Source organism: Cyclopterus lumpus, chromosome 13 (assembly GCF_009769545.1).
Source record: "Cyclopterus lumpus isolate fCycLum1 chromosome 13, fCycLum1.pri, whole genome shotgun sequence".
Lineage (NCBI taxonomy): Eukaryota > Metazoa > Chordata > Actinopteri > Perciformes > Cyclopteridae > Cyclopterus > Cyclopterus lumpus.
Window position 1 is genome coordinate 9,983,195 of NC_046978.1, and position 14,345 is coordinate 9,997,539.

The 14,345-nt window shown below is 41.3% G+C and overlaps 1 protein-coding gene across 2 annotated transcripts in view; it reads left to right on the top strand.

Annotated features, from left to right (window-relative positions):
- The window catches only part of frem2b (FRAS1 related extracellular matrix 2b), a 48,841-nt gene extending 35,888 nt beyond the window's left edge, over positions 1–12,953 (top strand). Inside the window, exons 7-24 of one of the 2 annotated variants that reach the window (XM_034548939.1) lie at positions 624–773; positions 1,616–1,825; positions 1,937–2,134; positions 2,251–2,415; positions 2,719–2,901; positions 2,987–3,117; positions 3,214–3,369; positions 3,621–3,924; positions 4,059–4,190; positions 4,388–4,719; positions 6,772–6,964; positions 7,090–7,194; positions 7,412–7,539; positions 7,616–7,750; positions 8,907–9,033; positions 9,578–9,765; positions 9,852–9,998; positions 10,636–12,953. In XM_034548939.1, coding sequence (XP_034404830.1) covers positions 624–773; positions 1,616–1,825; positions 1,937–2,134; positions 2,251–2,415; positions 2,719–2,901; positions 2,987–3,117; positions 3,214–3,369; positions 3,621–3,924; positions 4,059–4,190; positions 4,388–4,719; positions 6,772–6,964; positions 7,090–7,194; positions 7,412–7,539; positions 7,616–7,750; positions 8,907–9,033; positions 9,578–9,765; positions 9,852–9,998; positions 10,636–11,136 — 3,485 coding nt within the window. In that variant the 3' untranslated portion in view covers positions 11,137–12,953. Of the gene's footprint in view, positions 1–623; positions 774–1,615; positions 1,826–1,936; positions 2,135–2,250; positions 2,416–2,718; positions 2,902–2,986; positions 3,118–3,213; positions 3,370–3,620; positions 3,925–4,058; positions 4,191–4,387; positions 4,720–6,771; positions 6,965–7,089; positions 7,195–7,411; positions 7,540–7,615; positions 7,751–8,906; positions 9,034–9,577; positions 9,766–9,851; positions 9,999–10,635 lie in introns of those variants that run through there. The other variant, XM_034548940.1, reaches the window with a different exon arrangement.
- The last annotated feature ends 1,392 nt before the right edge of the window (positions 12,954–14,345 follow it).

Here is a 14,345-nt window from a genome sequence, read left to right on the forward strand (position 1 = left end):
TAAATAAGTCTCTTTGTAATGCCAGTTCTTACAGTGTAGGAGCTGACTGCATATAAAGAGTGAGAGGACCTTTAGCAACCATTTCAAACAGCATGACATGAGAGAAAAAAGACTGAACGGGTTAAATAGAATAATAGTGGGTGAGTTTGGCTACAGAGGAATCTCAGCTCATAGAAACACTAATTGCAGTCAGGCAGGCCTGGGCTGGCACATTGAGCTCTACATCCCCCAGACCTCCTGTCAGGCCTCCTGTCTGCCTCTCAGACCCATCACTATCAAAGTCAACTCCGCCACTAGCCTCATCCACAACAAAACTAGGACATTCTGCCTTCAGGTGAATACAAATTTAGAAATCCCCCCAAAACATAATTCCAGGAAGTTAGAAAGTGTTGTTTAAGGGCGACAATTACAGGGTTGACTACCTGCTGGTGTTTCAATGGAAACGTTCCCTCAAGTTCTCCTGTAATCAGAGGCAGGTTATGCTGCCTATTACAGATTCAGCTCAACACTTACAACAGGCATTTGAGTATCCTGTTGCGAAACAGCTAAAAGGTGATTATGGATTACATCCTATGTGTGCTTTGCCTCATTTCCTTCATTCCTTCATCTGTTGTTCTTCCCAGCTCCCATCTTCTACTTCGGCAACACAGACTCCCACGTGGATGAGAGCGATGGCTTTGTGGAGGTGCAGGTATGGAGGACGGGGACTGATCTCTCCAAAGGAGGAACCGTCACAGTGCGCTCCAGAAAGACAGATCCTGTCTCAGCTGAGGGTACGTATCCCTGTGAGGCGCCTTTCCCTGACAGCTTTAGCTAGTTAGTGCTTAGAGAAATGTAAGCCACAGAAAACAATAGACTTAAGTCATCGCCCTGTCACTTTATGTTTTCCTGAGATCAAGAGTCAATGGTGATGTTAAAGCTGGATATGTTGGATGGATGACCTGTGGAATGTAAACATTGTTTTAGGTGAGAGGGAGAGAAGTCACAGCTTTTTTCTGTTGGGCCCTTGCCTGGAGGTTAGAGTCTTAGAGTCCAAAGTGTGTATGTATATATATATATATGCTTTGGACACGCTAAGACAGGTCGCTATGTCTTTTCCTACAACCTCTATTATGTCAGGCAGTCTTCCTTGCACAGATACTCAACATCTCTGCCCTTGCCTGCATTATAACCGTAACAATTACTAGCATCTAATCATATGCAGCATTGTAGAAAAGCAAGCCCACACTTATGCACATAACTGGGTCATAAGTACATGCAAAAAGCCTGCGAGCAAAGGGTGAGCTTTCAATACTCAGACTCTTCAGAGAATAGCAAATGAATAATATGTTTGCCACGGGGAGATATCCAGTTTCTTGCAGCTCTCCTTTAATCATGCAACAAATTCCAACTGTTCATGCCTGTTGACCACGAGATAGAAAGCGTCATTTTGTCAGCACACGGGGTATATATCCTTTCATCTTGCTCGCTGCCTGACATCCACAAATGAATTATGAAGTAACATGAGAACTGCTGGTTATAATAAGATCTGTAGTCCATTTGTATTATCTTCACTATATCCCATAAGCACTATGTTCTTTGAAACATTCCTGACCTATATTGTGTTGTGGAGCAGCTGGTGTGGATTACGTTGGGATCAGCCGGAATCTGGATTTTGCACCGGGGGTCACCATGCAGACATTTCGTGTGACCATCCTGGATGACCTGGGTCAGCCGGTGCTGGAGGGGCTAGAGAAGTTTGAACTGGTGCTCCGTATGCCTATGAATGGGATACTCGGAGAGCCGAGTAAGGCTACCATCCTCATCAATGACTCGATTTCAGACCGTAAGTGACAGTCTTGGTTGTAATTCAAATGAATTCCAACGGTTGCACTTAGTAATGTATGATGTTTTTACTGTATTTCTGATAATGTTTGGTTTGGTTGTGTTGTTTCAGTGCCCAAGGTGCAGTTCCGTGATGCCGTGTATGTAGGCAATGAGAACTCAGGGCAGATCTCAGCTACTGTTTACCGAAGTGGAGATATCAGCTACAAGTCCACAGTTCGCTGTTACAGCAGACAGGGGACAGCCCAGGTCATGATGGACTTCAATGAGAGGCCCAACACAGATGGTTCCATCATCACCTTCTTACCAGGTGGCGTAGTAAAACCTAGCACACATCTCTTTCAATGGTTTGTGTTAGTTAACTTTTTTTTTAAAATCTATTAATAGGACATATGGAGTCGCTCAATATCGTTTCCCCTTGTTCAGGAGAGATTGAAAAGCCGTGTGTACTGGTACTAGTTGATGACACAGAACATGAGGAAGAAGAAGAGCTCCGACTTGTGTTGGGAAGACCCAGGAGTGAATCTCCATTTGGAGCATCTATTGGAGGGCAGAATGAAACACTCGTCAAGATAAAAGACGATGCAGACAGTAAGAACGCTTTGTTTTGTTGTTACACGTTGCTCCTTAGAATGGGTTCTGTTTAAATGCCGCCATGTGCAGAATATTTTAACATTATTATAATCATCCCAATGGCATGAATCTAGTTTGTGAAAAATGGGACACATTGTTTAGTCTGTGTGTTGCTGTTTGCCCACATTTACCATAGTTTCTGTTATGATATTACAGCTGGGGCAACACATTCAGAACACACAGGGGCCTTAATATGTGGTATTCTGTAATGTTAGTCACAGTTTACTAGCATGATTGAAACTATATTTCATGCTTTCTCAGAGGCAATTATTAGGTTTGGAGAGACCAAATTTAGTGTGAATGAGCCAAAGGAAAGTGGCCAAGTGTCTGTGGTGAAGATCCCAGTGCTGCGTGTTGGAGACACCTCCAAAGTCTCTGTTGTCCGAGTTCACACAAAGGATGGATCTGCTACGTCTGGAGAGGACTACCATCCCATATCTGAGGGTAAATAACACCGCATGGCACTTTGATCACAATTTATTTGAAATTTGCGATGAAAATATTTTTCAAATCTCTTCTTCCTCTGCAGAAATTGTGTTCAAAGAGGGTGACACACAGCACTATGTGGATGTGGAGATTGTATATGACAGTGTCAGAGAAATGAGGGAGGCGTTCACTGTGCACCTAAAGCCCGATGAGAACATGGTGGCAGAGACAAAGGTGAAAATCAAGCTAAATTAACATGTGATTAACTGTCAAGTGTGTAGTTTCCTTCTACATTAACATCCTTAATTGCCCCTGCTTGTCAATCTACAGATGAGCAAAGCTATAATCTATATCGAGGAGACCAACAGCATGGCGGATGTGACCTTCCCCTCGGTGCCCAGAGTGGTTTCTCTGTTGCATTACGATGACATCGACAGGACGAGGGACGCTCCCCCTGTGGCCGGATACCCTGTCATTTGTGTCACTGTATGTCCCAACTGAATACTTAGTGGCATACTTTTCAGTAATTTATTCTGCTAATGCCTCATTTAGCAAGACTCTCTGTCAGTGTCGTAACAGGTAAATACTGTTAATGAGGTAGTATTTAGCAAATGTGTACACTTTGCTCAATTATCAGCTACCCTGAGGGCTCATGGGGAGTATACAGGAATTACTTTGGCTGCTACAGGGATTTGTGGGTGCATTTTACTCAAGCATTTCTTCTTTCCCTTTTTCAGGCCTGTAATCCCAAGTACCCAGACTATGACAAGACAGGCTCCATCTGTGTAAGCGAGAACATCAACAACACCCTAACGCGTTACCGTTGGCTCGTTAGCGCCCCCACCAGCCAAGATGGTGTCACAAGCCCAATGAGGGAAGTAGACTTTGACACCTTCTTCACCTCCTCCAAGCTCATCACTCTGGATTCAGTCTACTTTCAGGCTGGTTCCAGGGTCCAGTGTGCCGCAAGGGGCGTGAACTCTAACAGGGATGAGGGTCTGGAGCTCAGTAGCCCCATAGTGTCCATCAGCATGGATGAGGGTGAGTGAAATGTTTAGTCTCTCTCATGGAAATGATTCAGCTTGCTGCATTTTGCTCTCCCACTGAAACATAACATAAGAAAACATTAGGGGAAAAAAACGTCTGATGTTTGTTTGTGTATGGCTTGGTTGCAGGAATGTGCCAGCCTCGTGTTGCAGGCACAGTTGGGGCCGAGCCCTTCACTGCCAAGCTGCGGTACACTGGCACAGAAGATGCAGAACACCCCAACCTCATCAAACTAACTGTGACCATGCCCCACATTGATGGTAAGAACAGTAGAATGCATGTTTAAAATAATGTTCATCTGTGAAAATATCAACCAGAGGTAAGTTGTTGGTTGGAAACCTTTCTTGAGCTGGAAAGATCATGGTTCTGTATGTCACTCATCAACCAGTTTTTAAATTACAGGTTACTTACATGCATATGCTTCCACTCTGACTGCTATATGTGTATCCTCTCTCAGGCATGTTACCTGTAGTGTCCACCCGAGCCCTGTCCAACTTTGAGCTCACGCTGAGCCCAGACGGTACCCGTGTTGGCAACCATCGCTGCTCCAATTTGTTGGACCACGCTGAGGTCAAGACTCGCTACGGCTTCCTTACTGAAGCCACTAAAAATCCAGAAGTGATCGGCGAGACGTCCTCTTACCAATACAGCACTTCCCTCAGGGGATCCAGTACACTGCGATTCTACAGAAACCTCAATTTGGAAGCTTGTTTGTGGGAATTCACCAGCTACTACGACATGTCTGAGCTGCTCAGTGACTGTGGAGGCAACATTGGGACTGATGGACAGGTAAAGCAGCCCCACCTTTGAGCTTCAGCTCACCTCTAACCCCTTTTGTCATCCTTAGACATGAGGAGCAAGAAGTCGGTTCAATAAAGCAGTGGACCGCCTTGAGGATAGGAATGTGGACTTAGCAGTTACTTGTCTATTCTGTCCCGTATTGAGTCTTGTCCATTTTCATTGAAAAAAACTCCTGGATTAATTGACAGGCATATTGAAATTCTGCTTGCCTGCTTGGTTTCCCCTTAAAGATCCTAAAGTAAATACTAGCCTGTAGAAAAGTCATCCATTATTGTCTGGAGACCCATGTTAACCTCTAAAGTAATGACTAACCCAACACTCTGCTCTCTTCACCTTCTGGTGAGACCGGTTATTTATCTTCTCAAAGTGGCAAGTCGATAGCCGGCAGCCACATACAAATCTGTGTTCATCTGCATCGCTATGTGTGCAATGTGCTCTTTGTAGCGGCAGTTTATGTGGAGCTGGAAGGAGGAAATATAAAAGCCCCCTGTGTTCTCCTGGCGTACATGCCTCGCAGACCTTAACATTTGCATTCACCTTGGAAACCTCCAGTTAGTTGACTTTCAGTTAATTAAGGTAGAGTGTTGATAAAGAAAGGCAGTGCACGAGGACATCACAGTGAAAAACCTCCACTACCCTCCCTACTGAGGATTATTAATTAAATCCCTCCAGCTCTCGCACATATATTATGAGAGTTTCTCATTTTACATTGCTTCAGGTTTATTTAATAACAAAGGCATCACCCATGGGATAACAGCCTCTCTCTACAAGTGGAACGTCGTTGCCTGTAGCCACGTGATGTAACGTTAAATGAGAACGAGGCAGTAACAAACAGGTTTTGACAAGTAAGCAGACTGCCGTTGGTAATACTTACCTTAAGGTTAAATCCATACCGCACACACTTTGCCTTAAATGGTAAATATTAATGACCGCACTAATCAGAGATAATCCAATATGTTGAATAATAAAAATGTAAAAAGTTATGAAAGAAATGAATGGTTTTGACTCAAAACCCTGACGAAAACACGTTTAGCAATTCAAGCTTTGTTCTTGTCCCTGTTGTTTTTCCATCAAGTGGTAGAATGGTATACATTCAGGGCTTGTACAGCTTGTGTTGCTATGGTTACTAAACAGAGCAAACGGCGGTATGTAGATGCATAGACCGAGGCGTCACCAGTTCAGTTTAAAGATATTTTAGACAGGATCAATGGAAAAAGAAACTGCCTTTGTTTGTGCTCCTCTAAGTGGGTAGGAGGTCTGAGCACCGACTGTGCAAGCCGAGGGCAGTGTCATGTCACCGTGTAGGGCTTAGTGCTCAGCTTAACAAGACCATAGGAATCTATTAAGGCCCAGCAGAATGTGTCAGAAAGCCATTCTGCAAATCATCTGCGTGAGCTCTCAGCGCCCGGAGGCGTAGGCACGTTTCCACATGAACACAGAGCCAGTGCGGGCAGGTACCTCTCACAGGTCAGAGGAGAGTGCAGATACCAGAGAGCGCTCCCTCTGAGGACTTTCACCACTTGGAATCCTTTGACCATTTTAGGACAGCTCTTTTAGAGAGGGGAAGTTTGGAGCAATCCAATATCCCCAAATGTAAATGCAGTGCAATCGGTTTTATAACGGCAATGTGAAAACCAATGTGAAAATGTTTTGAATTAATTGAGTTGAAAAGATATAAATTGCAGTATCTCATCTGTAATGGTTAGAGTGCATGACCACTTAGAGAATACATTCAATTTTACACCTATAAAACATCAAGTGAATTTACTGAAGCCTACTTGAATTTCATATTTCAGCCATGATTTCCAAGCAAAGTATGCTATAAGTTCACTAATAGATTCATTGCCATGTCTGATCAATCTGTGGATTGCAGAAAATGGAGCAGAAAATATTGTTTATCATCTCCAGAGGTATTGTACATGCACTTTATTCAGGATTTTTTGATGTTTTTCTCCCGATACCTCGATAACAGGGATCTATTACTATGTGAAGTATGATTGAAATGATTTGCTCTGAAACAACATCTTGTTTTCACTGCAGGTGTTGAATCTGGTCCAGTCCTATGTGACACTACGAGTACCGCTCCATGTGTCCTATGTCTTCCATTCCCCTGTGGGAGCAGGAGGATGGCAGCACTTTGATTTACAGTCAGAGCTGAGGCTCACTTTTGTTTACGACACTGCCATCTTATGGCGGGATGGTGTCGGTAGCCCACCGGAGGCTGAACTACAAGGTAAGACTTGAGCAGTAGTCTGCGATATAAAATTGAGGACTACTTCAATTGTGTCATGCTAACCTAATGTGGGAATGCAAATAAGTGGCCACATTAAAATTGTGATCTGTGATCTGTCCTTGTAGGTGCCCTGTACCCAACCAGCATGCGTATAAATGGCCAGGGACGACTAGTAGTCAACTTCCGCACTGAGGCTCGATTCAGAGGCCTGTTTGTGTTTGCACATCCAGGTACAGTACGTCATATAGAAGAGTACAGTCGCTGTTAACAGCATACATTGGATGTGATTAATGATGCTGCTTTATAGTTTAAATTAAACTTCATGGCTAAACAGTTGACCATCTCTTTTTATATAACATTCATAATTAGTTCAAATTGACGGTACAGTATTATTTTTTCTCGACTGAGAATTCTGCAAATACTTTAATTGATGTATTTTTTCATCAGCTTCACCACTGACCTCTATGGTCATGTGTCCTGACCACCCTGGTTTGACCTTTAACCTCAGTCTTGTGAGAAATGAGCCAACCTACAACCAGCCCATCCAGCAGTGGACATTTGTCTCGGATTTTGCTGTGAGTAAACATTTTGTTGTCCAGTTTAATATTTTTTACTCCTCATTCTTACTGTAAACATAATTTCCCTTGTCAGGTGCGTGACTACTCTGGCACGTACACAGTGAAGCTGATCACCTGCACATCCCCTCCCAGCCTGGAGTACACCATCCCTCCTGTTTGCAACCCCAGAGAGCCGCTTACCTTCGACATGGACATTCGCTTTCAGCAGGTGACCCCACCTTGTAGAAAAAAACAATTAAATAAAAAAATGTAGTCAAATAAAATAATGTGTTGCATTTAAATAGCGCCTTCCTTCTTCAGGTTAATCATCTCTAATTTAAAGCCTATAGTCACAAAATTGAGACCCACAGTGAGAGCAAAAGACCAGGTTAAAAGAGGAAATTGGAACAAAAGAATGCACTAAAAGGACACTTGAATATATGCTTCAAGATTTGCCCAACTCAAAATGAACACAATACAACCAAAATGTCAGAGGATCAAAACGTCCTCCCTTCTAGACGCCAAAATATAAATCAGGAAATGAAACTCATTTCAAAAACAGAAAAACAAACAAAAAACACAGAGGACGATGTTGTATTGGGGATAGCCAGTCAATATTTCTCTCCTTCTAGACTGAAGGCTGCCCGGCTCAGACATTATTACTCCACCTACCTCCAAAAAACATTTCCTGTTTCTCCACCCAAAACAATTCTCTTCCCTTTGCCACGCCCCCTGTGATTCTGGGTAAACAGATCACATGACCAGTGTGATCTACATGCATGGCAAACCAGATAAAGCCTGGGCCTATGAATCTTCGTGAAAGTTAAATCAAGATTCCGTCCTTCCTGTAAGCCAAACATCTTGGCTTCTTTTCAGTCATTTCCATCATTCATTTTCTTCCCTCTATTTTTTGTATCATATCTCTAGAGAAATTTAAGAGGAAACTCCCTTCTGGTTCACACCATCTGATGAAGTATTCATAAAAGGGCAACTCTTCTCAGGACAGGAACAAATCTCGAATCAACATCCCGCTTTTAATCCAGTTTGCTGCACCAGCAGTGCAATGTGTCCAGCTCCTGATGCTGAGGCCAACATGTAACCACCCACAGCATCGACACACTATCTACAATGATAATAGCAAAGCTGGCCAAATTCATTCATCGTTTTGCCCATAAAATGCCAGAAATAAAAACAAAACCCCATCAAAATTCTTATTAGATGTCTTATCCCGTAACAATTATATGAAATAGAATAACATATGTTCTGTGCAAAAATGGTGTGATTACTAGGATAAAAAATAAATAATTTCATCTAGTGTGTCTTTATTGTTACCTGCTTGGCCTCGTCTTTAAACATGGTGTGTGCGTGTCCATGTGTGTGTGTAGGTTAGCGACCCCGTGGCTGCTGAGTTCAGCCTGAACACGCAGATGATCTTACTCTCTAAGCGGACGCTCTGGCTCTCAGACGGCTCCATGGGCTTCGGACAGGAGACCGACACTGCCTTCTCACAAGGTAAGGCAATAACATGCAGTCATATAATACATACTGTTCATGAAAGTTTGTTGATTAAAAAAGCCATAAACAAACCGGGCCATAATAGTTAATGAAATTGCATGCATGGCTGTAAATGTATTTCATTACCTCGCTCCTTGGACTTCCACAGATTATTCCCCAGATCAAAATTAAATCCCTGTGTAATTAGTATTTCTGTTGATTTAGCAGAAATGTTCCCCTTTATTTCCTGCCACAACAGCATACAATTAAAATGGGAATGAGGCCGCGATTAAGTATAATTTCGACCACTTTCACATCTTCTCCCAGAACAAGCTTATTACAAAATGATTTTTCGAAACAGGATCTTTAATGTTTTTGAAAGGTCCTTGAAGCTATTGTCCAAGTGAGCGTGGGAAGCTCTCGTTGGCAATAATGACTTGCTGGTGTTTTAATGTTCACTATTGTTGTCTGAACAAAATAAAATAATTCAGTAAAAATGTTCAATTAAACAATCAAGGTTATCTGTAATGCAGTAATGAAACATGTATTTCTCTTCCCTCAGGGGATACGATTTACGGAAGAGTAATGGTGGATCCAGTGCAGAACTTGGGCGACTCCTTCATTTGTAACATAGAGAAAGTCTTCCTGTGTACTGGCGCTGATGGTTATGTCCCTAAATACAACCCCAGCAACTTTGAGTTTGGCTGTCTGGCTGATGCCCCATCACTACTCTACAGATTCAAGATAATTGTAAGTAACAACATTATATCTCATCATGTGCTTTGTGTCCATTCAAACCTATAAATATTCCATCCTGTGTCTTCCTCTCACTCCAGGACAAGGCCCAGCCAGAGACCCAGGCCCGGTCATTTGGTAATGTAGCTTTCGATGCCTTCCTGGCAGTGGATGACCCCGGCGCTTTAGCTCTAGTAAGACAGCCTGCGTCAGATGGTTTCAGAATTGATTCCTCAGCTCTCTTCCAGGTCAGTATAATTGTTAAGTACTAGAAACCTGTTCAGCACACATCCTCAAATAGTCCATATTCTCATACTTAACCAATCTGTGATGCATGCTAGAGGTTATTTTGTGTGTTGCCACTTATTTCTGAAATGTAACTCTCAGAGAACTGGTGTGAACTTGTGCGATCCCGCTGAGAGCAAATGGAAAGAGCAGATCAAAAATAATGTGCAATGTAGGATCACAGAAAGTGACCTATAAAAAAGTTATTTTTCCTCCTAAGACGAGAGAAAATAAACTCCCTGACATTACACTTTCTGCGTGGAAACCTTATTGCCAGTGAGCAATCCCGTCACCGTGTGGGCTGGCCTTTATATAGCCTCTGACCACAGGATCATATGTGACTCAGAGCCCTCTTCCATCAGGAGTCCAGATTGCTTCGCCTGGTCAGCGAGTCTGTATCATGTTTGGCCAGATATACACTAATATAGAAATAATACCACAACAAACATGGGCCCATGAAGGGAAACAACATCTACAGGTATATATATATATATATATATATATATATATATATATATATATATATATATATATATATATATATATATATATACTGTATATATATATTGTTTTTTTAATTAATACTGTTGCTTTCTCCAGGTATCTGCAGGGAGAGAGTGGTTTATTCACACCATCTACACTGTTCGTTCCCGGGACAACGCTAACCGTGGCATAGGGAAGAGAAGCCTGGAGTACCACATGATGAGCCAGCACACAAATACCTTTCCAAAGGTTCAACATCGCACCAGAAGATCAGCCGACGGTGTGCCAGACGTAATAGAGGAGATCGGTCAGACTAACAATCGTGGCACCAACATCCTTCACATCGCTCTGGACCGCAGCAGCCAGCAGAGGACGAGCCCGGAGAGGGAGATCTTCACCAAAGGGATCATCCATCGTGAGCTCAACCAGAAAGACAACAGTGATGACAGACTAGTGTTGATCATTGGTATCTTTGTCGGGCTGCTCCTCATGGTTCTCATCATCATTGTGGTGGTGCTGCTGGTCCGGTCCAAGCGAGAGAAGAAAGATGTACCTAAGAGCTCCAGCAGCGCAGAACCCATGATGACACAAGCCCTCAGTGACAGCTCGGAGGTCTAACAAACAGACTAATGATTGAGAGTTTCAGTTGATTTTTGTTTTGTTTTGCAAGTGCCTCACATTTAGATATAAATGTTAGATTGTGTGTGAAACAACACAAATTACAAGAGCTTTGATTTTTTTCAGAAATCTACTTGAAATACTACATAATTTCCACGACCGGGGAGTGATCCGGACACTAACTTGTGGACAGACTTTTTAAGCAGCGGTTTCAAGGCACTAGTCAAGTTGTCAGCGATCACTTAATGATTTGCTTTTGCTTCTTGATCCAAAAAAATGTTTTCTATTTTATTTGTTATATGTTTCCAAAGGTGCTACAGAAGATGCCTCTTAACTTGAATGGCATTTGGTGTTTTACTGAGGAGGTCAAGTGAAGGTGGATATGTTGCATACTGTAGTAGTTGTTACCAACAGGCTTTGTATTAGATCTGCTGCATCAAGACACCGCCCATTGTTTGCTCCCACTGGTTAAACCCGTCTGTTCTTATAGAAAATGGTTTGTCCTTAGATTCAGTGCGTGCCTAAGTAATCACAGAATGTTGAGGTTTTATGATGTATGTTACAGTATTGTTTGTCCTGTGTGATCAGTAAGACATCCACCTTTTTGTTGTGCTCATGTTTTTGCATGCATTTATTTTTGTATTTTAAGACTGTTTGAAATTAATTAAAAAAAGTCTAAATGCTGATTTGAATGGAATTGTTGGCAAATGCATCAGATCTACTGCATTTTCTGGTTCCCAGTTTGTGTTTTATAGTTTGTGTATCCCATGAAAAACAGTATTTATAAATGGCCAATTGTAATTTTAAAATTCCCTCTAATATTTACTTTTTGAAACACTGTATGATTTTAAGACCGTATTATTGACATGTGAAACTGTTGTAGTATTGAATTGACTTTCGAGACAACTGGTCTGCAATGTTCACTGTACTATAGCTGAGGTTCCACAGACAATATTTCAGGAACTACTTTCACTCTTGGCACAACAGGTATGCTAATGTTTAAGTATTGACTACTGTAGCTAAGTAGAGATAGCTGGGACTCCACAGCCCTCTCACAGCAGGGCTATGTGTTGTTGATTTATTTTAAACCTTGAAATATTGTCCAATAAGTTTAGCAGATTTCACTAAAAGGGAATTAAATGTGTTAGCCTCAGTCAACATAATTATTGTCAGAACTGCTGTCTTCTCCCTGACTCATTAGTGTTAAATGTATTTATTTATTTTTCAATACATTTCGTGCTGACACAAATCATATATCATTTTATTTCCCTTTTTATTTTTGCTTTTTCAAACTGTATAACTGTTTTTTATTGGGATTTCAATAGACAATACATTGTGCGCATAAGATAAACAGTTTTTAAAATGTTTTGTTTGTTTTTTTCATTTCCAGGCACAGGATTGCCATAAAATCTGATTACCTCGTGAATTGTATGACACTCACTTCAAAGTCATTGCTTTCTAAATGCCAGGTTTATTTGCTTTTTTTTATTATTGAAAAACAATTCTATGCAACCTGTGATATCATACCTTCATGAAATGTTTAGCCCAAGTATGATTTTTCAATGCACAATTTGCTTGCTTGTCTAGGTTTGACACTGTATCAATAATGTGGTTATTTCATTCCACTCTAATGCTTTCAGTGCATTCTGACCTTTTTATATGCACATGTATGTATATACATGTGTATTACCTATAAATATACCATTTGGATGTTTTGGGAATGGTTATTGTTAAAAAATGCATACTGTATGTGCTGTAAGTATTTGTAACATAGACCAGAAGCACAGCGTGGTCTGCGAATAAATAATTTTTCAAGATATTGTATGTTGGAACATATTTTTTTGGACAGTATCTTGCTTGTTGCAGGGGTCAGGAACTTCAAAAATAATGTTGAACATAGTTGAACGCTATGATTTAGTGCCATAATTATTAAAGTAGCCTAGCAGTTGCATCAACGTTTGTATGTAGTCAACAACTGACTTTCAAATCAAATAAAGTTGAATAATATCTCAACAATATTTATTGTCAGTTTTCAAATTTACCTGGATGATTTAGAAATAATAAATAATGCAATACTAAATTAATGCATTTAAAAATTTTAAAAATATTACAGAAAGCTTTAGAAAAATGTCTTAAAACACAATATTTGCGAAAAATATATAATATATATACTGAATTGTCATTAAGTTAATTCAGATGTTAAGGGATGTCACCCTCAAAGGCCCCGATATTATATTCCTCTCAACTTCCATTAAGACACATTTGTGTGCAGGGACTTTATCTGTGGTTATTGAAACCACTTGTTTTCATCTCTATTCTCCTCTCTGTTAACTTCATTGTTGGACAGTGAATGAATGTGTTCGGGTTCTCATCGTATTTTGCTCTTATGTTGTTTATTTTCTGTGCCTTCATTTCGGATGTGAGAAAGATGTCTGCTTTGCCTCGTCGTGGCGCTCCACATAGTCACTTTTAATAATTGCCACGGTTTCTGAACATATGACACACTGGTTTTGAACTGCCCGTTGGAAGAATAGATATATGGAGTCAGTCCATTCTTGGTTAAAGGATCTGGCTTCGTGGTCCACGTTTCTCTTCTTGGAGAACACCTCGTGAATCACTTCTCTGACTGTTGGACCACCTCTTGTCCCGTCGGTGTATATCTCACTCAAGCCGCATTGCTTATTGGAATACACATATTTGATTGGCTGAGTAGCATCACGTGATGTTATTTGCAACGCATGTACTTGTCCGGCGTGGACCGGAAATGCTGGAAAAGCTGCGCCGGGTAAAATAAATTCATTGTGCGCATTTAGACACGGATCCAAATCCCGTCAAGCTAAATGATTTGTAGGTAAACAACAACAACAACAACAACTCAGTAAACCATGTGCTTTTATTACCAGTGCATATTCATAGAGAAATCAGCATGTGTATTGGCGTGACACAGCGCAGTGTAAAATGCTTCAGACACATCTGAAAAAAGCCTTTGACTCTTTAAAGATGTCTGGGCTCAAACAACAGACCAGGCGCATGACAAACAGAAGCTTCCTGGTTGACCTCTCTGGTGAAATCGGGTCGTGTCTTGTCGCTCTGGAAATCAAATCCCTACACTGGGGAAGGTGAATGTTGGTTATTATGTCAAACCAGAAAGTTCCTTTTTTCCTGCTCCTGGTCTGGCTTCTGCTGTGGCACCAGGTTTTCTTATGACA